This window comes from Labrus bergylta, chromosome 14, assembly GCF_963930695.1.
Source record: "Labrus bergylta chromosome 14, fLabBer1.1, whole genome shotgun sequence".
Lineage (NCBI taxonomy): Eukaryota > Metazoa > Chordata > Actinopteri > Labriformes > Labridae > Labrus > Labrus bergylta.
In genome coordinates, this window is record NC_089208.1 from 21,139,255 (window position 1) to 21,163,475 (window position 24,221).

The window sequence follows — 24,221 nt, forward strand, 5'->3', positions numbered from 1 at the left end:
TCCTCTTCCATCTCTTCCTTCTTCCCCCTCCTGCCATTAATCCGGAGGCAGCAGTCCTCAAACGTAACATTACTGCCCCCTACTGTTTGAAAGATTTCACTTTAACTACAGTCAGTTTGAATATCATTTTCAGCATCTGTTCCAATCAGCTCAGATTTAATTACTTTGATCTCTCTGCTGTTTTTCTGCAGCTGCCAGTTACATGCTTGAGCACCTGCTGTGTGCTGTAACTGACTCTGCGTCATAAAGAACAAAGTATATCGTAACTGTAACATGTTTCTTTATGTCCCTATTCCTAGCAGACACAGCCGTGGTGCTCAGATCATTGAAAGCAACTACAGGAAAAAATAACCCTTAAATGAAAAGATTTTACATTAGGAAACAAATGTAAATATTTCTGTTTTTTCATTCAGTTACTTGGTAGGAGATGAGCTGTGGGTGGTGATGGAGTATTTGGCCGGCGGTTCGTTGACTGATGTAGTGACTGAGACCTGCATGGACGAGGGCCAGATCGCTGCAGTCTGCAGAGAGGTAAGAAGCCAAGTTTAGACATCAGCAGCACGTCACACACACGGCCATGACAGAATGACCCTTACATTAAGGTCATGAAATGCACAGATTGAAACAAAGTGTTCAACTCCTCTCCTTGTCAAGAATAAAAGACGTCCATATACTGTATGTGTTTGGTACACTTGTGAGTGTGTGTCTTCTTGTTGTATTTTTAAGCTTCTGTTGCTCTCTGCAGTGTCTCCAAGCCCTGGACTTCCTGCACTCCAACCAGGTGATCCACAGAGATATCAAAAGTGACAATATTCTCTTGGGTATGGATGGATCCGTCAAGCTCAGTAAGTCTTGTTCAAACTTTTTCATTTGCCTTTTTACTGATGGTCCAATGAATTAAAGACAATTATGGCCTGGTTAAATATGGGTTAAAACAGGGGGGAAAGTATTTTATATGTAAAAAACTAAACTACATCCTCTCTTTCTTTCTTTCTCTCTCTCTCTCTCTCTGTTTCCCTCTGCAGCCGACTTTGGCTTCTGCGCTCAAATCACCCCAGAGCAGAACAAGCGCAGCACGATGGTGGGAACGCCCTACTGGATGGCACCGGAGGTGGTTACTCGGAAGGCTTACGGCCCCAAAGTGGATATCTGGTCCCTGGGAATTATGGCGATAGAGATGGTGGAGGGAGAACCACCCTACCTGAATGAGAACCCACTCAGGGTAAGACACCAGAGCCATGATTTTATGTTTTCATGGTGCCTCTTTTGTCACGCTGTTTGACCTAAAGATCCTCCAGACTTAGAAAATAGATGTTATTTTATTGAGCAACAAACATATGGAATATTTACAAGATCAACACTCCAATTTTTTGCGGACAAATTTAACTCTTTTTTTTTCCTTTTTCCGATCATCGCTGTATCGCTAAATCAATGCAAAAGAAACGAAACCTCATCAGTTTTTTGAGGGCTAACATTAAGGTTTAAATGAACAACTTCATCCATGTTTCCAGGCGTTGTACCTGATCGCTACAAACGGCACTCCAGAGCTGCAGAACCCCGAGAGGCTGTCGTCTGTGTTCAGAGACTTCCTCAACCGCTGTCTGGAGATGGATGTGGACCGCAGGGGCTCTGCTAAAGAGCTGCTCCAGGTACATTCATGCACGCACACACACTTTTGTGACATGTTATATCTAGTAGATTTAAAAATAGAAATAGTTAAACGCAAGCTGTAATACCACCTCCATGTTCTTATCCCAAGTTATGAAAGACTAATCCTTTATCACAGCCCTTTGGCATCTCATTTAGAAACCCAGGATGGCTCTGCTGAGTGTCATACAGATACTCGTGGTAGCATCTTTCTTTATTCTGTCTGACACATAGTTAATGTAAAAAAAGATTTGGCTAAGGTTAGGCAGAAAAATCAACATGGTAGAGGTTGGAGTAAAGGTCAAACATTTGAGGGATTCACTGGGATTCAAGGCCAAACATCCTCGTTGAAGATCCTTGCTGTTTGCACTTTGTCCAATTGATATATAGAAATATTCAGTTTGTATCACTGATGGTCTCTTTACATTTTGAGGTTATATCGAGCCATCAGCCTTAATTTGAGTCTGTGTCATAACCAGCTTAAAAAATCTTCATTGGAACTCTAAAGGAACCCAAAATGATTTGGCCATGAACAGGCACATCTGCAGACATTTGTTTCAGGCTCTATATTAACGTCTCCTCTCTTTTTTCCTCTGCAGCATTCCTTCCTGAAGCTGGCGAAGCCCCTCTCCAGTCTGACGCCTCTGATTGTAGCTGCAAAGGAAGCCATAAAAAACAGCAGTCGCTAGGGTGTGCCCTCTGTCCCCACCTGAGGCTGGAGCCCTGCCTGGGATGTGTGCATTCATGGGGGGCAGGGGCTTGGGTGTGTGCGCGGTGGGTAACGTGACAGTGACAGCACAAGGAAGGCAGGCAGGGGGGGGGGGGGGGGTTGATTGTGTGACATACAGTGACAGCACAAGGACATAAGACCCCCAGGCCTCACATGTAGGACTGACATCTGGCCTTGCAGCCTCTCGGGCCCCCATGCTGCTGAACAGTCTTTGCCTCCTTGTTTACTTCTCCAGCACTCTGTACATGTAGAGCAGTCCATCACAAGTGTGTGTGTGTGTGAGCAAGTGTGTGCGTGTGTGTACAGAAACTGTGCACATCCCTGTGTGTGATATGTCTCATGCAGAAGTGGCTCAGAAAAAAAAAAAACAAGAAAAAACAGTGAAAAATCAGAAAACGTGCTGAATTCAAGAAGGAACTCCAGGAGTGAAGAGGAGAGAGTGATGAAGAGTCTGGTTTGAGAGTTTCTTTCCTCTGGTCCACCAGTGGAGCACAATCAGGCCACACCTGCACCTGCTTATCTGAGAGAGCGACTCTGAGACCCCCCTGCCTGCATGACTTTGGCTCTAAGGAGAACCACGGCTTCTCCTCTGCAGACTGACACATCTCGAGGCGGCATATTTGTGTGTGTTTGTGTGTGAATGTGTGTGGGGGTGCAGCTGCAGCAGAAACCGTCAGGTGTGATTTTACATGACCTTTACCAGCTTTAACCACATCCTTCATTAATCTGCTTCACATCAGAGCAGGGATCCAGGTCTCACACTCATTCTGTGACCGAGTCACTGGAGTTCAGGTTAGCTTTTGTTAATCCGCTGATTTTCCTCTCTGATTATTTTAAATACCGAAACACTGTTGTGTCACATTTTGCCTGCATAACACCTTGAATCTAACCATAGGCATACACGGCATCCATAATACCTTCCAACTGAAGGTTGCACCTGCTGATATTTAATTCTGGAAACCTATCATACATCCTGTCTCACCAATTTAAGAGGGGAACGCTTTTCAATAAAAGGTACTGGGGATGTGGCAGAATTACTCAAATTATACAAAATAGTGTCAGCCTTACCAATAATGACGCAATTTATCTGCAAAATCAAGTCAGAAGATCGTTCATAACTGCTTGCCAACATCAACTAGAGCATTCATAGTGTACAAGAATCTCATAGAGGATGAATATATTACAGACACTCAGTATGTGTGCCTCTCTTTTTTTATGATATTGGAAATAAATCAGAACTGTGAGGCTAATTTAACAGCTTTCTTAATTAATATGAAGCTTTATTTTTTTTTAATACCAAACTGTAAAAAACTGCAAGTTAATTCCCCTCCACACCACAAGGAGACACCATGCAGTGGTTAGGCGTTCTCGTGGCTCCAGTTTAGACTTTACATGGTTGGAAAGGTTCTCATTTTAATCTCTGTTTGTGTTAATGGATTAAGGTGCAAACAGGAGGGGGGGGGGGGGGGGATAATATCTCAGACCAGTGGTTCTCATCTGGTCTAGCCTCAAGACCCATCACCACCTACTCAGTGACAAATCCCCAATCTCTCAATGTATTGAATGAAAAATGGCTCAATTTGTTCCAGAGATAGAAAAAGAAATCCATGTAGTGTATGTGAAATCACTAGAGAAAACAGTCTTTGAAAGAAGTGAACACGTTTGCCTTTATAAGCAGATCTGTTCGGCTCTGAATGCTTATCTCAGTTTGATGCTTCCATGCGCCGACATTTTGCTGCACGCCGACACGCTGAGGTTTCTGTGCCTTTTTTTCCTTAATCTATAAAGCCAAACTGGTCCAACGAATGGGCCACATTAAAAATGCTTACTCAAACTAACTTTCGGCTAATTTACAAACAAAACAATTGACATTTTAAAATGAGTGTTTGTGGGGCTTCCTGTTTTTATTGAGAGTTAGCCTCAAGTGGACACTTGGGGAACTGCTTTTTATTTTTTGCACTTTAGCATTACCTCCATTTTTCAACACTAGAGCCTGCCGCTTGTTAAAACACAAACTCCACTCTTCTTTTTAGTACTAATATGATTATCTTGCTGTGAATGGTGGCTGGCAACCAGTGTGAAGGTGCACCACCACCATCGACTGTGTTGGAGTGGGAAAGGACAACCCTTCAACTGCACGAGAAACACATGTCCTTGGAAATAAAACTAAAAATGAACTTTTTGCCGCAACTTTACCCCCCCCCCCCATGTACATATGTATCTGAAACCCACTGAAAAAAGCTCAACAACCAACTTTAGGGTCCTGAACCGCCAGTTGAGAACCACTGTGTTAGTCTTGCTAATGAGCCTTTGTTTCTTAGAAATGTGGCACAATGAAGGTCAAGTTATTTTTGCACCTGCAGTGAGTTGGAGGTCTGGTGCCACACACACGGTTTCTTTGAATGCCCCATGCATCACTGTGACCAACATTTTAAACAGGAGCGATTCCCCTTTGACTTAAAACATTAAAAGCTGAATTCATATTTAAATAAAAGGTTATCTTCTATTGCAGAGAGCACGATATAACTGTGACTTATCCAGAATGAGCGCCACAGATGTCCTCCTTACCTGAACACATAATACCATCGTCTCTGCAGACGTCTCCTCTGTTTTTTTTTTAAATGCTGCTCACACATGCTTCAGTGACTTTTTGTCTCTGTCTGGTGTCTTATGTAACCTTTTTATTTTTCATGCAATCCCTCTGTTTTGTAGTGAATCCATGTGGCAGGAAAGAGAGGGGGAATGTTATCCACTGAGCGAGTATCGAGTGCCATTTCATGATTGTACCTTGTAGAGCGCTGAAGCTGTCGTCGAGGCTCTTTTTTCTTCACTAGAATTACTTCCTAACGTGTTTCAAACTCACTCCTGTGCAGAGGTCATCTACGTGGAGTGGGCATTTCATGGCTTTGTCAGGCTTTGTCTCCCATGTAGCATCTTTCCGTGTGTGCGTGTGTGTGTTTGTGTGCGTTAGGGGGCTACCTCAGTCTGCACTAGAAGATGCCTCACTCATGTTGTCCACCTTGACTCTGAGGGTGCCGGGTAGCTGCTTTAGTCCTATTGTACCTCCATTTGTACAGCTGATGTACAGAAGATGAAGGAGTGATGTTTAGACAGGAGGATGCGACAGAATTCATGCATGTAAAACAAAAACTATACACTGTATCTCATCTTGGAATAGGTTAAGATTGTTAGGATATGTATGTATGTATGTAAATATGACGGGAAAACACCCCTTTTTTTCAGAAGTATGTAACTTTAAATGACTGTAAGCAGGTTGCTCAATTGTCTGTATCAATAAATGTTTTGCACCCTGGATGAAAAGGAAAAGAAAAAAACGAACCCACACACACGCCGTCTCTGCTCTCCTGGATCTCCTGTTTGGGCTTCGTATGGGACACTCCTTCATCTGGACAGAGAGCCCCAAGAACGCAGCACTCTTGAGTGTTAGTACATGTGTGTGCGTTTGTGTGTGTAGGTAGGTGTGTGTGGCCTGTCAGGAAGCTCCGCTGACCGCCGGGACGTTTTTTTTTTTTTTTTTTTTTTTTTTGGGGCTCCATGTACAGGTCTGAACTATATGAGCACAAAAGGTGAATTTTTTTGTTTGTTTTCGGTACGAGAGACACCGCTGCTGTGCCCCTTTTTTTCTGTGGTTGCTCCTGTACATTCCTCTCTTCTGAATGTGTAAACCTGTACATGTGGTGTGAAAATTCCTCTATTAATGTGTATCAAGAGAATGGAACAAAGACAAAAAATGTTGCTTTTTAAATTATTATCATTATTATTATTATTATTATTACTCTTATTATTGTCTAGCTTTGTAAAAAAACGACTGCTGATCCATCGGGCATACCTCAGCAGGCCTTTCCCCCATCTTTGAAAAAGGACAACTGAGCAACGGGGAAGTGAGGTTTTGGATAAACTATTTTTAATTGTGGTTGAAGCAATAGACTTTTTGAACTTTGAATTGTGCATGGCTGTGTCTTGAGTGTAAAAAAATATTGCAGTTTGGGAACTGGACTGAAATAAAAAGAGGAAGAAGACCAAGAGTTGTGGTAATGATTGACGGCGTTTATGTTTCATGGGTTGATTTTTCATTTATTATGTATACATTTCTTTAATTATCATGAGTGAAAAAACCCCAATAAGATATATAACTGAGAAACATATGACACATGATGAAAGCACGTTTTTCTGACTTTTGAAGAGACATTATAATGAATGTTAAGACTTGAATTACATGTTTTTGCCATTTCTCTCACAGTATCGAGTGTAAAATATAAAAAAAAAAGGAATGATTCTTTTAAAAGCAACTTATAAAACGTCAATATAAAATACTTATAAGTCATAAAAATAAAAAAAATCATTCAGTCCAAGTATGCCCTGCTCCCATCTCAACAAATAATACAAGAAAAATCAACAATGTGCAATAATCTGTGTAAAAGTTTGCTCGTTGTAGTAAGTCGTCCAGCTGACTCCTCCCACTCACTTGATGAGGTTACATGGCGGTTAGCTGCGTTGCCGTGACAATCCTCAGACTGATGTTCCCCTGCATCTCGTCAGCCATCTGTCGCCCTTGTTTCCTCAGCTGAAGCCTCTGAGGCTCCATCGTGTCCTTCACCGAGCCGGCCAGCACCACCTGACCCATGAACTCGTCCTTCACGCTGTTACTGTTCCACACCTGATCAAGACCCAGGACATGAGAATTTTAGAGTAAGAAATTGATATAACTGATAGAGGTTTTGTGACTCTGATTTGATTATGTTAATGATGTCTGAAGGTAAAAAATGATGTCCTTAGCTCTTGATCACAGTCAATTACAAGCTGCCATTAGACCTAACAGTCGTCATATGTGAGCTTTTCCTGGTCATTGATATACTCTTCATTTGATCTTAAGGGTGCGCTATGGAGATTTGCTAGTGAAATTTGAAAGTTGGAGAAGTGAAACAATTCTATGCTTTATTTTCTGAATACACAAAGTTTACTCAAACAAAAAATGGGTCCCTGGATACTGTTTAGAGATTAAAAGCTACCAGGAGAGTTTCCAAATTTGAGTGTTGAGTCGCTGTCAGGTGCAGCCACTTGATTTCATGGGACCTCTGGGATGAATCTTATCTACAGTAACAAAACACTGTGTCTTGCACTCTGCGTGTTTGTTGTTTTGGAATGGGCAAGTGTCATATGTCATTATAATCATGTATGCAGCAGAAGCATAAGTAAGAGTTGCTGAGATTGCTTCAGGAAATGACAGCAGGACCACAACAAAAATCTTCCAATCTGGGCAAGACGGGTATTTTGGCTTTCGACTCATACTGTGTGAAGAGTTCTAAAACTGTCACAAGTCGTAAAGCCTGTTTGTTTGTTTATCCTGGTTTATCATGAAACAACTGACTGGCCAATTTAGCAAGGCTGCCTGTTGTTTGATGAAAGTCTCAACAAAGACTACAAAAACATCACATTTTTCCAAGTCTCTTTATGTTAAATGAAAATGATTCATCTCCCTTTTGAAGCTGAATATTGAAACTATTTTGTGCCTTCCAGCTTAAAAGAAGGTGGGTTTTTCTCAGTCTGAAAAGTCGACATTTTGATAACAATCTGACTTAGACATACAATCATTTGTGCCACCGGTCATTATAGGATAGATAACAGCCAGCAGGACCAGAGAGACGCCCTCTTACCTCTATAGTTATTGGCTTTCTGGGATTCTTTCTGTAGAAGATGGCGCTAGTTGCAAACTCTGGTTGCAGGGTGTCCTTCTTGATGGTGGACTGTACTGAGCGGCCCTCGCAGGATATGATCACATAGGGGTCTGCACCTGCATGAAAACATGATCAGAGCCATCTCAGCAAACTTAACAGGAGAGGTACAGGTCGATCAAACTGAGCAGCATGAGATATTTTGGTGAAGTCTGGCGGCTTGTGTGGAGTCCACTAACCTCCTGGACTTTCCTGGTCCTGCAGCCCCTCGGCTCCATGGACGTAGACATGAGACACAACTTGTGGATACCCGAGGAATGAACTCCAACATTTCACCTTTGGCTTATCGTCTGTCAGCTCCCTGTGAGAGTAGAGGAATATTTAAGGGATAAAAGGGACAAGATCAAAGAAGATTTTCCTGTATCCTGGTACTCCGGCCTCGCTAAGTGAAAGACAAAAGAAGTGACATTCTTCTGTTTCTCAGACAGGAAACTGGTAGGACTCTCTGACTTGGATGACCTTTATGTGAGCAAATGTGATTTGGTTCTGTGTTTCGGTCGGCCAAAGAAAAAGTCAGACACAAAACAATTTTTTGTCCAAGAAAAGCAGTATGAGAGATTTGTTACTTTATAATTAATTTAATATAGATATGATTCCATCATCTTTTTTTTCCCCCAGAACACTCATCTGAGTGCTTTCTTTGGATGGCATCCATCCTGCAGAAATGAGCAGTCAAAAAACAGATGTGCTCTTCTCGCTCTCCCTGCAGTCTCTCTTTAGATCTGGGAAAAACCCAGCTGCTCACTAAGTGACACAGAGTCGACGGTTTGAGCATCACAGCTGTTCATACCTGCATCCTGAGTCCACATCGGTGAAAACACGGATCATGTAGTCCCCCAGTGTCTGAGGTGCGAAGGTAGTGGGGATGATGACGTAGCGTCCCTTTTGGAGCATGCTTCTCATGAACACCGTGCGGGCGTTGATGTAGGTGGACGTCGCAACAATCTTCTGCGTCAGGACGTCATGCATGCGGTACTTTCTGTTCAGCTCCACCTGTGAAAGGAAAAACATTTCATAGATTGTGTATTTCAAAAATATGAGAATTAATCCTTGCCTTCATTTGTCAAACATATTGTTCAGCAGGTGATTTAAACAATGAGCGCATTTACTTTGGGTTCATGATTGGGTTATGCATCATCATGGTTATGTGTTTGCACATGTAAACATCTAGTCCCAGGTCACGCTGACATTAACACACTTTATCCTGTTGTCGGTATAGAAAAAAGTAGCTCCAAATGCAGGACAAAGCTGAAGTTTATCAGAATCAATGAAGCAGGAGCTGAATAATAAGGTCAGTCAGGTTCCATGTAAACATCATGTACAGTTCATGAACAGAACAAGAATAAAACTAAAACACTGAATTGAAGAATTTTGGGGTTTGACGGACTTCTTGATTAGACTATATCTCATCATGCGACACAAAGTTAAGAGTCTTTAAGCTCCTGTGAGGAACTCTCAGTTTGTGCCAGATTTGGAAAAAGGCTGTATGTCTGATCACTTTGCTTATCTTGTCCTACATGTGTAGTGAGCGTTTTCTGACAACAACAAAAATGTCATCCTGCTATCTAACGACACTGTCAAAGTAAGAACACCCTATGTGAATATTTGCTGTGAAAAAAAGTTACTGTTTTTAAAGTCTGTTTCTTCAGCATGTTCTGAATGATAATGTCTGACACCTACCCTCACCTACAGTCGTTAAAAAACATTACAAAGAAATAATCGATAATGTCGCTGACTGTTTAATTATCCAGTTCATGAAGAGACATCAACATTAGTTTCAGTCTGTTTTTATTTACCAGGGAGAAAACTCCTCACATGTGCTTTAAATAAAGTGTGATATATGATGTTACACAATATATGCACTTATGTATAAATTACATGTTCATAATATAGCGATGTAGAATTACACTTTGATTAAACAGTGTCCAGGACAGAAATAATTCCTACACAGATTATTCTGCCTCCTTGTGGCAGAACAATGAATTGAAGCTCGATTTACATGGATGTGCATTGTATTACTGTGTTATTTAAGATTCAGAGAGAATTATAATTCAGTGCCGTGCAGCATAATAAATGCACTAGTAAGACAGGAAAAGTTTCATCTAACAAAAATAGAGAAACATCTTTTAAAACCTGCTGCATGTTCTTCTTTTTTAACAGACACAAATCATAGCCTAACCCTAAACTAAAGTGTTTCTCTGAGGTGATAGGCTGCTCTCAGATGTCTACTGATTCTTTATTATTTTTATGTTGTTATTTGTTGAGTATTCAGCCTCGATTTTGGTCGACTGAAGCCAAAAAACGTTGCTGAAACACTTAGCTGAGACTACATACTGTGTGGCTTTAAGTCCCTCAGCTACCAGTGGGCTACGTCCCAAATAAGGAAGCTAAAAGTGTAGCGAGTGACAACATAACAACAGAGCGTTGACAGGCTGTCTGGAGTCCGTCAGATGAAGAAGGAGGATTCATCACTTACATGATGACCATACATGACAAGGGTTAAGTCCAGATCACAGAAGCACACAGCTTCATTTAATCACATGCTCCTCGTGGCAGCAGCTTTTCTGCCCCCTTTGGCAGAGCTTAAAGTATGTTGGCATGATAAGAGTGTGCAGTGTGTGTTTTTTAAACTGAACCAGATCTATGACGAGTTAATCACACTACGGGAAATGTGACGTCAGTTTCACCGCAAAGGTTGCAAGGCCTCATTATAATGTGACAATCTAATCCCAGCGGTGGGATAAGATCTGGTTTGGCAGGTTCTTACAGCTGCTTCAGTGGACTTTACAGTTTAACAAATGGTTTTCTTTTAAACACGTCTCTAAGTTGTTCTGTTTCTTCTGTTATAATGTTTGCCATGCTGAACACAAGTCCAATGTAAAAGAGTTGAACTTTTTCAGCTTTTTTGGGAGGTTGTGGTTTAAATGTTCACATTGTGTTGTAACTTGGAAGGAATGTAATAACATGGTCTTTTTTTTTTTTTAAACTCCAGCAACCAACAAATTTACCCATTATCCGTGAGATGTCTGTAATGGCTGCAGCAGAACCAGAACACAGGAGCACAAAGTCTTCCTGGAAGCTCAAATGACTTTGTTCCCTCTGTGTTTTTCAGCTTGAAACAATCAGCAAAGTATTTGCTTATTTCTAGTTATGTCATGTGTGATTTAGCCTCCTGTTGAAACGGTCTGTTTTAGTTGTGATAACCTTATCAAGTCATGTCTGCCTGTCATTACAAACACCCAACAACCGTTAACTCAACAAATGAGGAGTCAAACAAAGCCAAAATCGCTGAACAAAATGAGAGCCAAACTATGATGAAGCGACCCTGTTTTCCCTCAAAATAAACTGACCTTTGACAAACCACTTTGTCCCAGACGAAAACCATTTCCTCTCCTATAAACCCATTGCTTGTTAGTCACAGCAAGATCTTTTTGCAACGTTTAACAAACACTTCAAATATGTTTCTATGAGATGAGAAACCTGGTTTAGTCCTGTTTTTAAGATAAAGCGAAAGAGCAGTTCATTTGATCAATAGGCGCTTTGATTCCATGAGTTTTTAAATGATGAAAATCTGTCATTTCAATGATCAATGGTATCAAAAAGGATGGAAAATGCATATCTTGAGTCATATCTTTAACCCAAAGCCGCCACGAACAGTGATGGTCCTTAAAAAATAGTGACGTGTCTCTTTTGTCCCCTTTGTTGTCTCAATAAGATGCAAAAATGACATGCATTAAATTACTTATCTTACAAACATTCAGAGAGCAGCACTGATGATGCTGCACAAATACACTGGCAGAGTTTTGGTGCTGGAAATGTGCCTGTTTAGTTTTGCAATTAAGACAGTGGGCGGTAGATTCCTTGCATTAATTAGGCAATTAAAGCTAAAAGAATCAACCCAATAGTAGGTGCCAAAGACTTCTACTTTTGTTGCCATGGTATTGGAACAGGTATTGAAATCTTTGGATTTTTACAAGCATATTATCAAAGTTTAAAATTCTGGTTTTGTCACAACCTTTTTCTGTTGGAAGTATTTCACTGTGTCTTACCTTGAAGACACCGAAGCCGATGCTTAAATTCTCTCCACTACCAACCCTTCGCTTGATCCTTATGTCCTTCTGTTGCAGGGAGATGAGGACCTCATCCTCCTCTTTTGTAACATCAAACAAGTACTGTGAAAGACGCGGCATAATGTAGTTAATATGACAAATAAAATGAAAATATGTAAACATGTGAAATAAGACAGGGAATATGAGGATGAAGTCCAATCGGGACCTGTAGTACCTGCGGGTTCTGCAGGAATGTCCGTGTGTGGTTAGCACAGCCGCCGCAGCGGTTTAGCAGGGGCTCTGCATTCTTGGTCCAGCTCCCAAAGTGAACAACCTCGTGCCACGTTTTATGAATGCTGAGCAGTGCGGTGTTGATAAGACGGCACACATCTACATCTGTGAAGAACTTGCACCAGTCTGTGAATGACATCCTGTGGGTGTGAGCAAAGAAGGTGTTTTAAAGCTCCCATGAGGAGTTTTCAGCTGGTTATGAAACTGACTGAAATGAACACTGATGACTCTTTATGGGCTTAAAATGCAAATGCAACCATCGGCATAATGACTGTTAATTTTTATATTGATATGTTTAATACCCTGAAACTTCGACTACAGGCTAGGGTGTAAAGTTTCTAACAGCACATTGCAGACACAGCTTGTTTTAATATTTTCAACAGCAACAAATCTTGATGAGAGATATGTTGTATGACCCCATTGTTGACTCAAACCAAAAGTTCCTCAACGGTGGGCCGTTGTCAGTACACAAAGTCAATCACTCACCAGAACTCTCCGTCATCTTCTACTGTGATGCCCAGGTTTCCTCTCTCCATATCACCCACCTTTGACCATTCCTCAGAGCTGAAAAAAAGGCAAATAAGATTCTTAAGTAAGTGTATATGAGTTGTTTTTTGTTTTAAAACAGAAAAAAATCCAGGTTGCGGCCCATATACGGACGCTATAATCCTTTGAAGAGGGCGGCCATGGGTTTGAGTCTGACCTGCGACCCCTTTCCTGCATGTCATCCACACTCTCTCTCCCTGGTATCCTACTCTATCCACTGTCCTGTCCAATAAAGGCAAAAAGCCCAAAATAAATATTAAAAAAAGAAGGGGAAAAAAATCCCAAATTTGAAAAGAATCCACCTTTAAGACCTTTACCTATTGAAGGAGTGACCTTTAACCAAGCAGCAGTTGTGGAAAAATTAAGAACGAGTATCCGCTTGAGGCTGGCTCCAAAAACAAAGGTATTCACGTCAGAGCCCATTTTAAAATTCATGTTTCACGGTAGAATGAACATGTTTACAGTCAAACTGTACAGGGTTGAATTATTTTGATAACTCATTTTGCCGCTGTAACTTTTGCTAAATGTTGCTTAGTGCTGTGCTCATGATGGATTAATGTTGGGTCTTTATAATACAGCAATGAGTAAGGTCTTTTACCTGCTTTTTTAAAAGTGTCGTTAGCTAACATAATATGTTGTGAATGTTATGAATTGGTGATATACAAATAAAGATTGATGGATCTGTTTTTATTATATTAAAGCTAAGGGTAATGCATAATTAGGGGCGGCGCTGATTTGAGTGACATGCGGGTTTGAAGTCAGCAATCAAGATATCTATTCAGCCCGGCTCATCTCCAACTCTTGATCAGCTGGGAGTTAGTCATAGTCAGCATGCCCTATATGGGACCACCATCCTCTAAAGAAAACAATGGGTGAAGACTGTCCATGTTGTGTGCAGTCTATGCCTTTAACCTGTTCTCACCTGTCACTCCAGGCTCCTTTCCACTCCGTCTTGCCCCAGGGGTTCCTCATGCGAATCAGAGGAATGGTCTCGTTTTTGAAGTAGGCCAGCAGCCCGTGACCTATACGCACCTTCTTCACTGCAGTCACTGAGTATGCGTGACCTTTCACCAACCCGTTAGCCATCCTGGCCTCAATTTCATGAGGCTGTGCCTGAAGAAGAAGAAATCATGAAAGAAAAAAAAACATTTTCAAGCAGTTGTTGAAGTGCAGTGACAAAGATGCCAACAGGAAGGGCACTGACCTTAATGGAGCAGCTTATGATTCCTCCACGGTCGTAGACCTTCAGGAGATCTTCAAACAGCTTGTCTTGTTTTTCTTGGTCCTTATAGAAAGCCTCCTTCTCCAGGTCGATGGCCTCAGCTACAGCCCCACTGAAATCCACCACAGCGTCTCCCGTGTTACCCCCATCCAGGGACTCATAGCACCCAGACAGTCTGCACACAGAGGGTTTAGTTCGTAGATTAAGGTAGGAGCATGTATTAGTCAGAGTGATATGTGCCAGATTTGATGTACATCAGCCATTGCAAAAAAAAGAGAACATTGCTTTTATTTTCTGCCATAACTGAACTGAACTGTCTCTACCTTTCACCAGTTGTTGTTTAACTCTTATAACAGAGACAGAGCTCAAAACAAGATTCTCTGGAAATCAGGCCAACAAGTGGAAACAATTAGTGCCACAGCCACACATAGACATTATAGAAAGATGTATCAAATGTCAATGCCCAATAACTGAATCCAAAACATTTCGATCTCCCATCCTGTCTGGCTGTAGAACTGTCAGGACATGGAATCAAAGTACACGTCAAATAAAGTTGTCCTAAACATGGCTCCTGTATTTAAAGCTTGTTAGGATCGTCAAGTGGAAACATGACAAACACAAGAGTAATTAAACTACCCACAGCAGTGTCTGCTTCAAACCGACACATGAATCTGATCAGCTGTGGACAACCGCTGCAGAGTCAATGATGGTACCAAATGCAACCACGGTCTAAAATACACACAATGCAAATAGCTAGTTAGTTAGGAGAAGTGTTACCAGTAAGATGTTAATGTTAGCATACTTGGCATAGGCCTTCTCCAGCAGAGCGCTCCAGAACTCGTTGTTGTCTTTGGAGTGACAGTAAATCAGCTCTCCGTTGATTGTGGGCAGCCGGTCGTCCACCACAACATCCACCCACTCTCCAGACACCCAGAACTGAAAGTGGAAGATTCCCGCATAATTCTCTGGGTGTTTAGGATCCCACTCTTGATCCTTATGGTCAGGAATTACCTGTAAACACAAAACAACGCAAATTAAAAGATATCAGTGTGACTAGTGGGTCTTTTTCCAGTTCAGGCAGTGGGTTTTTCGGCTGACCAAAAAATGGTAAATATAGCCCCTGTATTGTGTGGTAACTGGGAGACTTTCATAAGATAGTGACAAAAACAGTAATGAGGCCGTCTAATCACACATACAGTTTAACACTTCAGCTAAATGTTAATAAGTGGTATAATAATAATAAGGGATTAGGTGTAGGATAGAGTCAGCTAAAATGAGCCATCAGGAAATGGGCCAAATAAAACTGGAGCATCAAAGAGCTTTAAAATTTCCAAGCCATCACTATGACTGATTTTGCATTGTCGCTATAGCCTAACACTAACTGACAGTGCGGATGTAAATTAGCTTTAAGATAAGTAATGGCAACATTTAGGCTTATGTTTATTGTACATGGTGTCTGTACAAAAGAAAATGATCAAATTAAAGGCTATTTGACAACAGTTTTTATTGGTCCGAGGTTGAGGTGGGCAGGGCAGTGTTACCTGACAGAAGTGGTAATGTAAGTTAGCATGACATAGCACAAATGACTCATCACTAATAAGGGGTATGAAGCAATTTCAAATGAAGTTTACCAACACAGCAAATTGTGTATTAGCCTATTAATCATTTGACAGGCTCTTTAAATAAAAACAAAAAAGATTAAAATGTTAAAAGAAACTGATTTTTGTGGAAAAGGTTATTTCTGACACTGGCCCATTGTTGCTAAGCCAGCTAGCTAATTAGCTAATCACAGACTGATTTTCAGCTAAGTTGGGCAACAAAAATATACACTTTTAAGGAATTTAAGGGGGAAACAAGATCTTAGGTCTTAACATGTATCCATGAAAACTCTTATAAATCCTCTTGTAAAATATGTGTTTCAGACAGTGTAACAGGAGTTGTGTTCCCCCTCACCAAAAGAGGTGTTACTGAACGGATGGCCCATTTTACCTGAACTTTGTGGTGGCTCTAGGAGTGAACATGTTGACACCTTTAGATCCCATAAATAAAAGACAACTTTATTTTCACATTTTATTAATTACTAATAAAAATGTAAGTGATGTTCATTTATAAAAAGCCTATCTAAAGTTCAGCAGGAAATATAGAGATATTTTTTCTTCCTATAACTTCCTAAGACTAATGCTGTGCTTGTTAAGAACACTCATTATATCAAATCAGACACTTAAGTTGTATTTATCTATTTGGATTGAAACATGGCACTTTGTGAACTTTTAACCAGAGGGAACTACTTCAGAGATAAGACCAGAAATGTGACACTGTAAAGCATCCAAAGACTCACATGGGCTCTATCTGATACATTTTTTATAGACTGTTCTCCGAACATGAGACTGAACATCCTGAGACATTTTTCTCACAAACCTTGCTACACAAAGCTGAACATGAAGTTTGTTGCTGGCAATTGATAATCCTATCTTTCATTTTCTCTTACATTGTTTTCCCTTATTAGACTGTGTTTAGCACTGTTTTAATATTTAATGGGATCCTGCAACAAATTATTTGTTAATAAAGTTTAGAACTCTATCTCCAAAGCATCTGCACAAAGTTGAAAAGGATTTCTAAATTGCTTAGTTTTAAGATTTAAAAGCGCTGTGAATGTGAAAGTAAAATCCTGAACAGTTAATCTCAAGTTAATAGAAATGGTGTGAGATTTTAGCTTGTATCTACCAGCAAAGACAGTTTAATAACAAAAGTCAGTTTCCCAAAGGAATTTGGTTGTTCTGTAAATCATGAGTGAACCCCTCAGGTGAATTCCTGCTGGCCTAATTTAACCTGAGCATTCAACATGTTTTAACAATCAGTGCTGCTCTACCGGCAGCAACTGAATAAACTTGTTCCTTTTGTTTTTTACCAGCATTCATTTCGCCAGCTGCTAATCTTACACATTCAGAATAAAGTCAACTCACTTTCTTCCAGAGGTTTGGTTTCAAAGCCAGACAGGAGCAAGCAGCAACAAACCAGCAGTTTCCCACCAGTCCCTGGTTCAGGTCGTGGGCGCTGATGCCCTCCACAAACAGATGTGGATCAGAGCTTATCTCCTACAACAGAAAAAAAAAGGTCATGGCGATATGGAGTTTAGAAAACTAAATTTAAGTTTGGTATGTACTTAGAAGTATGGAAGCCCAATCAAAATCAAAAATCAAAATTATGAGAAAATAAAGTCATAATTATGAGATAAAAAGTTGAAATAATGAGATATATTTTTAAGTTGTCACAAGCTAACATTATTTCGACTTTTTATCTCATTATTATGACTTTATTATGTCATAATTTCGATTTTTAATCTCATTATTTCAACTTTCATTTTTATTTTTTAACTGGCGGAAATGGGCTTCCATATAGAATAAACCTGCATGAAAAAATAATTTTTGAAGACACTATCTGCCTCAAGTATATACCTCATGTAGACTGAGTTGCTCTTTTGTAAAGTGTCATGAGAAAATAAAGATTTATTGAGTCACTGATTGATTACATAATTTCTTATGTTTATTTCAGCATCCTTTGCACTCTTCACCATGCACTCTTGTCTTATGTAGGCTTCTACAGATGACTTTAATATTTAATGTTTTATGTTTGGCATGAAGAGCAAAATTAACCAACGTCAAACTCCTTGAATATGTACCTGACCAGTAAATTCATTTTGATTCAGAATTTTTCTTGTAAACATTTATGGTGTGAGACAATAAACTTTACAGACCTTTATTTTTCTAATGCACTCTTTTATCAAATGCTATTTTAAATAATGTACTAGCAAAGTACTGAATAGTTTTTTTAAATGAGAAAAATTAATAGGATAATAAATGTAAAAATGCAGAAAGTTATTTGTTTATTTCTGTTTATCAAAAATGGAAAGTCAATCTCAGATCTTGTGTCACTGAACTCTATAATGATTTAAAGTGCCTTAGAATTTTATTTATTCTTCGAGACAGTCCACATGTCATCGATAAAAGTTTGGAACTGTCTTTTCAGATTACTGAAGTGCCCCTGTATAGTAAAATGTAACAAAGTTCCTAAGCAGCAATAATTGGTTTCCCAGCTGGCCCTTGTGCCACTCACCCCGGGTCGTTTCCACTCCACATATCCAGGAAGTGGTTTCCTAAAGAACAGAGATGAATTGTTGGCTGGGAACTCTGGGTCTTCGAACAGCTTCTTGTCTCTGATACAATCCCTCTTCAGCTCGCTGTAGTGTTGGTTTTTGTACGGGACAGCGGAGGAGAACATGTTGCACACGCTGACCTCTCACAGCTGCAGAGTGAGGACAGACAAGAGGCGGTTTCTGACTTTATACAGTGTTTAGTATAACTTTGTGTGGGCAGGATCTCCCTCTCACCTCTGACCCTGAGCATTTTTTGGACAAAGCCTGCACACTGTAAATCTACTTCCTCAGATTTACAGCAGACTGGTCTATGACCCACACTCTCTTTAGACACAAATATACACAGTGCTTTTATGGTAAGATATGCCAAGTTATTCAAATGGAAAGTTCTGAATCTCTTTTTTTCTGATCCCAGACAAGACCCCAAATTGCTTAGTCCCCATGTGGTTGGCCAGATGATGAGGGGAACAACAATTAAATACTAATCGGGGAAAAGATGAAGGTGGACTGAGAAATAACAAAACGCTTACCAAAGTGCTGCACGGTGAGAAAAGCAGACATAAACACACAGAAAATGGATCAAACCCATAAAAGGCACGTAAAAAAATGTAGGTAAAAACATGTAAAAGCACACAAGAACACTTTTAAATACATGAAAACATACACATAACACCGTTCACACATAAAAACCTGTAAATCAAATTAAAAATAGATTAAGAAAATACAAAAACAGATACACAGAGACCATACAACTTCCATGCTGGGTTAAAAGCCATATAATCAAAATAACTTTTAAGACATGATATAAAAGTTTTTAATTGGGGGCCACTGATACACCTACACCTCTATTTTTCAACCTAATCTGAAGGACCACAGGAAGCTGCTGATCAGCAGACCTTATGGACTTTGAATATTATCAACACCAGCTTTTTAAAAACTGCATTACAAAATCTCAACCAAATGACACAGTCAGTCAGTAAAGTTATCTTCAGGTTAATATGGAGCAATCTACATTTCTAGAGAAATTCCCTGAAGTTGACTGTGTCTGACAGGCCAAATAATTCACAAATGCTTTCAAAATAAGACAATCACAAAACGACAAAAACAAACAAACAGAAGCTGTAAGGCTGGATTTCATCCTTTTAAGAAAAGTTCAACTGTAGTTAACTGTGTTCAAGGCGGAATAATTGATGAAAAACACAGCTGTATTCCCTGGAGAATGAGGATATTTTAACTTTTAACCTCTCACACTGACCGCTCAGGACTGCGTTTGGACTATATGAGCCAAAATAATTCTTGCCAAGAATAACACACCATAGATCCCTGGATTTAATTTACTGGGAGCAACAAGCCCTAACTTGAGAGGAAGTTCTCAAGAAGTCCCAAAACGATGTTTTTAAAAGTTGAATAAATAGCCTACGTTATAAAGAAAAAACTAAATGAAAGCAAAACTTAACGTATTGAAGTATACAGTACAGTTAATAAGGAGGGGAGGATATTTACCAGATCAGATTGTAACGACTCCAACACAAAATCAGGTAATCTCGGAGTTCAATTAAAAGAGAAACTCTCCGCAGCTCTCTCAGTCTGACACTCACTCCTTCCTGCACCACAATAAGGAAGTTTCCAGGTGAGTTACCTGTCTGTCTCGCCCTCCCACACACCAGTGGCCGACATGTGCATGTGTATACCGAGAGCCACACCCTTTTGCTCTTGATTTTGTCACCTCCATGTATTGTTTAACTCTTGAATTTAATATTAGGAGGAAGGAGTAAATCACGTTCAGCTAACGCGCTTTGAGATGAGGACAATAAATCTTTCTGAGGCTCTGTGTTCAGGGGGAAACAAGGACGTGACTGAATGGTGTGTGTGTGTGTGTGTGTGTGTGTGTTTTTTTGTATGTTATCTGTCTGAGAATTCCTGGCTACTGTGCTCAGACAGGCTATTTGTGGCTGGATATTTTATCATCATGAGTTCATCATAACTGTAAAGTTATCTTATAGTTATTTCTTATACCCTTTGATTAATCCTTGTAACATATGTTGAGGTGACTTCAATTCACAATCCAGATGCTTCCGCCATACATACCAGTTTACGATGGTGACGTACAGACATTGTTTAGTGTTAAGTGTTTTTCAGTGTTGTTTACAGTAAGGAAATGAATACATATGATCAGATAAGAGTCAGAGTGTTCACCTGACTTGAACTTTTCTACATGTTACAGTGTCCAACTAGGACTACAAGTAGAGTCATTTGGGCTTTTTACCATTTAATTAACAAACCAAGGCAGTTCTTAAACCAAACATAAACAAGTGAACCTGAAGGCAAATGAGTTCATTTGATCTTACTGAAATCACAGCAAAGCATTCAAAACTTCTTATAATTTGATTTGGAAATAATTTAAAATACCTCAAAAATGTCACCTCTTTACTTGAACATTTTGGACTATTTTAAAGTTTGTCTCTTCCATAAAATCATTTTTAAAATATTCAAATGCTCAAGTTGTTACTTACTCAATGGTTTTGCATGGTTCTGTAAATCCTCAGGCTGCAGCCATGTTTAAATATTTCACATTTTAAGTGGGAATTTGTGCTGACTCACATGAGAAAAATCTATAAGTGAGGTTTAAAATGCCTAGATTACTGATAGACTCTTTACACAAGTCAGCACATGTCATTTAGCTGTCAACTGATTCATTGGTTGCCGCCAAGGAAGGAACCCAAGAGGTCTTATTGAGAAATATTCGATGGCAATCTTATTTAATAAAACATTTATCCAATAAATGACATAACCTGAAAACCATGAAGCCATATGAAACATAAGATTGTGAGGAAAGCTTATAGTGTAAGAAATATAGTAACACTCACCTGTGGCGAGCTCTCTATTCCTTAAAGTGATGAGTTCAAACTCATTCAACGCCCTCTCAGGCTCCTGTGATGTGTGTTCAAGTCAATCCCACATTTCTTTCAGAGAAACTGTTTTATTAACAACAGATGTACAGGAGCTAACCCTGTTACTCCAGTTTGATCTTCGGTCTGCGAGGGCTTCCCGGGATACGTTCCTGTGCACACAAACAGTGAGTAAAACTGGTCTGACGAGCACCTCTCTGCAGCTGGAGGTGTTACCAAAAGGCTGATATGGTGACTCTCTAGAGACGGTAAGCAGAGGGGAGAAACAGAACACCTTCACTCCCAGCCTTTAGAGGTGAAACAAGCACAAACTTGCCCCCTTTGTCTGTCTCATCTTTCACATTTGCAACAGAAAAATACCATAAAATCTCAAAATAGTCTTTGTTAAATCTTTGTTGTTTTTTCACCAATAAAAAAAAAGAAAAAGTCTGCAGAGGCCCTTAGTGGACATGCATCTGTGCATTTTATTTATTCCATTTTCCTGTAACAAATCATTTTGGGTTGATTGCTCAAGATCTCAACTTATTTTTATTGTTTATTGTCTCAGGATAACAACGTTGTTTTTTCTCGTGATAACTGATACTATTATGATGATGTAGAAACCAAAACAATAGGCTTACCCCTGTGGCCTAACCACAACATGCCATGCTGCCATTGCCCACACTAATGAGTTAAGTTGAGCCTATTTCTATCGTTGTTTTGTGCTTTTACAACTCTGGATATGAAATACACAAGTTGAGATCTTGAGAAACTACCTGAAATGTATCATCAGAGAAAACTGAGTAAATACAACAATATGTATATTTGTCCACTTAGGGCTTCCATAGAGGTCAGTCAAATTGAACAAACACATGTGCTCTTGTGGTAATAAGACAACCTGGCAGCCTCTAAGTGGTCCAGGCTCTACTTTGAAGGAGCACTTTGACTCCATGAATCACCCTGATAAATCTCGTCCAGATTATTCCTGCTTTGAAACAGAGGGCAAAAGAGGGAGCTGATGAAGAATGTTACAGAGAGCCAACAGTAATAAGGTAAATCCATGCAAGAGCTAAGACGACAGGCTGAAGAAAATCCTAATATGAAAGTGAATCATTTGGATTAGCAGTGATATAAGAGTGAGGACCAATGCAGGGCTTCAGATATGATCACAAGTTCATTAGAAACTGAAGGAAAAGAAGAAGACACAGTGTGTGAAATGTAGAAATAAGAATTTACTCTCAGTAAGGCCTGAACATGTTGCGTTCACTGTCAGCATTGCTCATGATTTATGACGGGTCAAGAGATCATGAAAGCCTGAAGATCACCTTCATAGAGTATATAAAACATGGACGTAGTATCAGTGACGTCACCTATTAGTTTCTGAAGAGGTGTTATGAAGCCGGACAATGATGGTCGCCATATTGGAAATGTAAGCTCCAACTAAATTCTAGATTATCGAGAAGCAGAGAAGAGGTAGAGTTGAGGCAGCCAAATTAATATCTTAATTCCTAGAAACCACCCATCTAGCTTGTCTAGCTCATTATCTACTGACTATACCTTAAGATGTCTGTGGAGGTTCTCAGTCATCCAGGTCATGTTAAATTAAAGCTTCATCCAAAGGCTACTGGGCTTAATTGAAGATCTTGAAGACGTTTCACCTCTCCTCTGAAAGGCTTCTTCAGTTCTAAACTATCTGATCAACAGAGCTAGACATTTTCACCTCTGTGGATCATCATTGCTGTTGATCATTGCTTAAGATCCACAGAGGATCATTGCTAATGACCACCAGTTAGTTTATGAACTGAAGAAGCCTTTCAGAGGAGAGGTGAAAAGTCTTCAAGATCTTCAACTAAGTCCAGTTTCCTTTGGATCAAGCTTCGATATTCCAAATGATAAACACGTACAGAACGAATAAACAACACAAACAAAGCCGACAGCTTTAGGTCAGTAACTGGATTTAGTTAAAGTAAAGCAAAGCCTCCTGGCAAACAGCTACAACGTACCTGCTGTCAGTCAAATCAGCCAGGCCACTTATTATGATCAAATATGCATAGCTTTCACCAGTAACCAATAAACAGCCAGTAAACAACAATACACGTTTTTTAACATTATTTATATGGTTATTCTTCTATAATGATATTTACATTTTGTACTTTGGGGATCAACAGTTGGACTTTTAGGTCAGAGTTTGATGACGTCTGTCTGTTGGTCTGTACTGCCAACAATTTGATCTTGAGAAAAATACATCACCTGTTGTAAGTTTTTTATTTAAAATTTACGGTCATAATTATAAAAGATCCCTTTGTTACCTTTTGTCCACTCAAGTTCTTTGTGGTTCACAGACTTTAACAAGACTGAAATTACATTCTGGGGAACATTACCTTGACCTTTAAACTTTTGAAAACTCAAGATGATTGAAAAATATTTCAGTCAGACTCACGTTTGTGTCGTTTCAAATATTTATTGCAGCGGAACATGATTGTGTTTGGCCTAATCACTCCTCAAAGTTTACATTTCACATTTTCGCTGAAATTGAGAAGTGATGGGATGATATCTTAACCCCCCCCCCCCCCAGTCTGAGCCTCCATGTGGATGCTGGGGTGGTGGTGGGGCTGAGGAAGAGTGCAGTAGTGGTGCAGGTTTAGAGATGGGCGTGAGAGAGCAGATGGAGAGAGTGGACATCTTGCAGCTTAAATAGACTGCTAATTGAAAGGAGGTGTTGTCAGGTGATTGTTGAGCATGAGGCATGTCAGGTGTGAAATCAGTCAGCTCGAGTTGACTGCCTGTACTAGCTCGCAGGCGTCACCTCACTTCAGAAACTCAAATACGATTTGACTTTTTATCTCCTTGTCCTCTAGTGCCACCCTGAGGACAAACTCTGCATTGTCGTCCTGAAATCACTATGTTTTACACTTCACTTACCACAATGCTTTAGTCTTCAT

At 39.9% G+C, this 24,221-nt stretch overlaps 2 protein-coding genes across 4 annotated transcripts in view; one reads left to right on the forward strand and one right to left on the reverse strand.

Moving 5' to 3' along the window:
* Positions 1 to 6,421, forward strand: part of LOC109983551 (serine/threonine-protein kinase PAK 3) — a 35,245-nt gene extending 28,824 nt beyond the window's left edge. For both annotated transcript variants that reach the window (XM_020633313.2, XM_020633314.2), the window contains 5 exons: positions 414 to 531; positions 746 to 845; positions 1,026 to 1,222; positions 1,512 to 1,649; positions 2,247 to 6,421. In XM_020633313.2, coding sequence (XP_020488969.1) covers positions 414 to 531; positions 746 to 845; positions 1,026 to 1,222; positions 1,512 to 1,649; positions 2,247 to 2,336 — 643 coding nt within the window. In that variant the 3' untranslated portion in view covers positions 2,337 to 6,421. The remainder of the gene's footprint in view (positions 1 to 413; positions 532 to 745; positions 846 to 1,025; positions 1,223 to 1,511; positions 1,650 to 2,246) is intronic.
* Positions 6,422 to 6,445: 24 nt separating this feature from the next.
* LOC109983536 (calpain-5) lies at positions 6,446 to 21,477 on the reverse strand. 2 transcript variants are annotated; one of them, XM_029277229.2, is made up of 13 exons: positions 21,259 to 21,477; positions 18,352 to 18,540; positions 17,202 to 17,333; positions 15,041 to 15,249; positions 14,221 to 14,413; positions 13,939 to 14,129; positions 12,957 to 13,034; positions 12,415 to 12,610; positions 12,180 to 12,302; positions 8,921 to 9,123; positions 8,310 to 8,431; positions 8,053 to 8,189; positions 6,446 to 7,055 (listed from the first exon to the last, which is right to left on the reverse strand). In XM_029277229.2, exons 2-13 carry the CDS (start codon positions 18,514 to 18,516, stop codon positions 6,873 to 6,875), a joined length of 1,932 nt encoding a protein of 643 aa, XP_029133062.1. In that variant the 5' UTR covers positions 18,517 to 18,540; positions 21,259 to 21,477; the 3' UTR covers positions 6,446 to 6,872. The 2 variants fall into 2 exon arrangements, with proteins under 2 accessions (XP_029133062.1, XP_020488936.1); XM_020633280.3 differs by lacking the exon at positions 21,259 to 21,477 and adding an exon at positions 19,895 to 20,049.
* Positions 21,478 to 24,221: the final 2,744 nt, after the last annotated feature.

Bases quoted from the DNA above. Each gene is read 5' to 3' on its own strand.
- LOC109983536 (XM_029277229.2), bottom strand. From the start codon at position 18,516: ATGTTCTCCTCCGCTGTCCCGTACAAAAACCAACACTACAGCGAGCTG. The intron at 8,432-8,920 runs GTATGAACAGCT...CTACTCTCACAG, and splicing joins GATGTGGACTCAGGATGCAG to GGAGCTGACAGACGATAAGC. The intron at 7,056-8,052 runs GTAAGAGGGCGT...GGTCTTGATCAG, and splicing joins GAAAGCCAATAACTATAGAG to GTGTGGAACAGTAACAGCGT.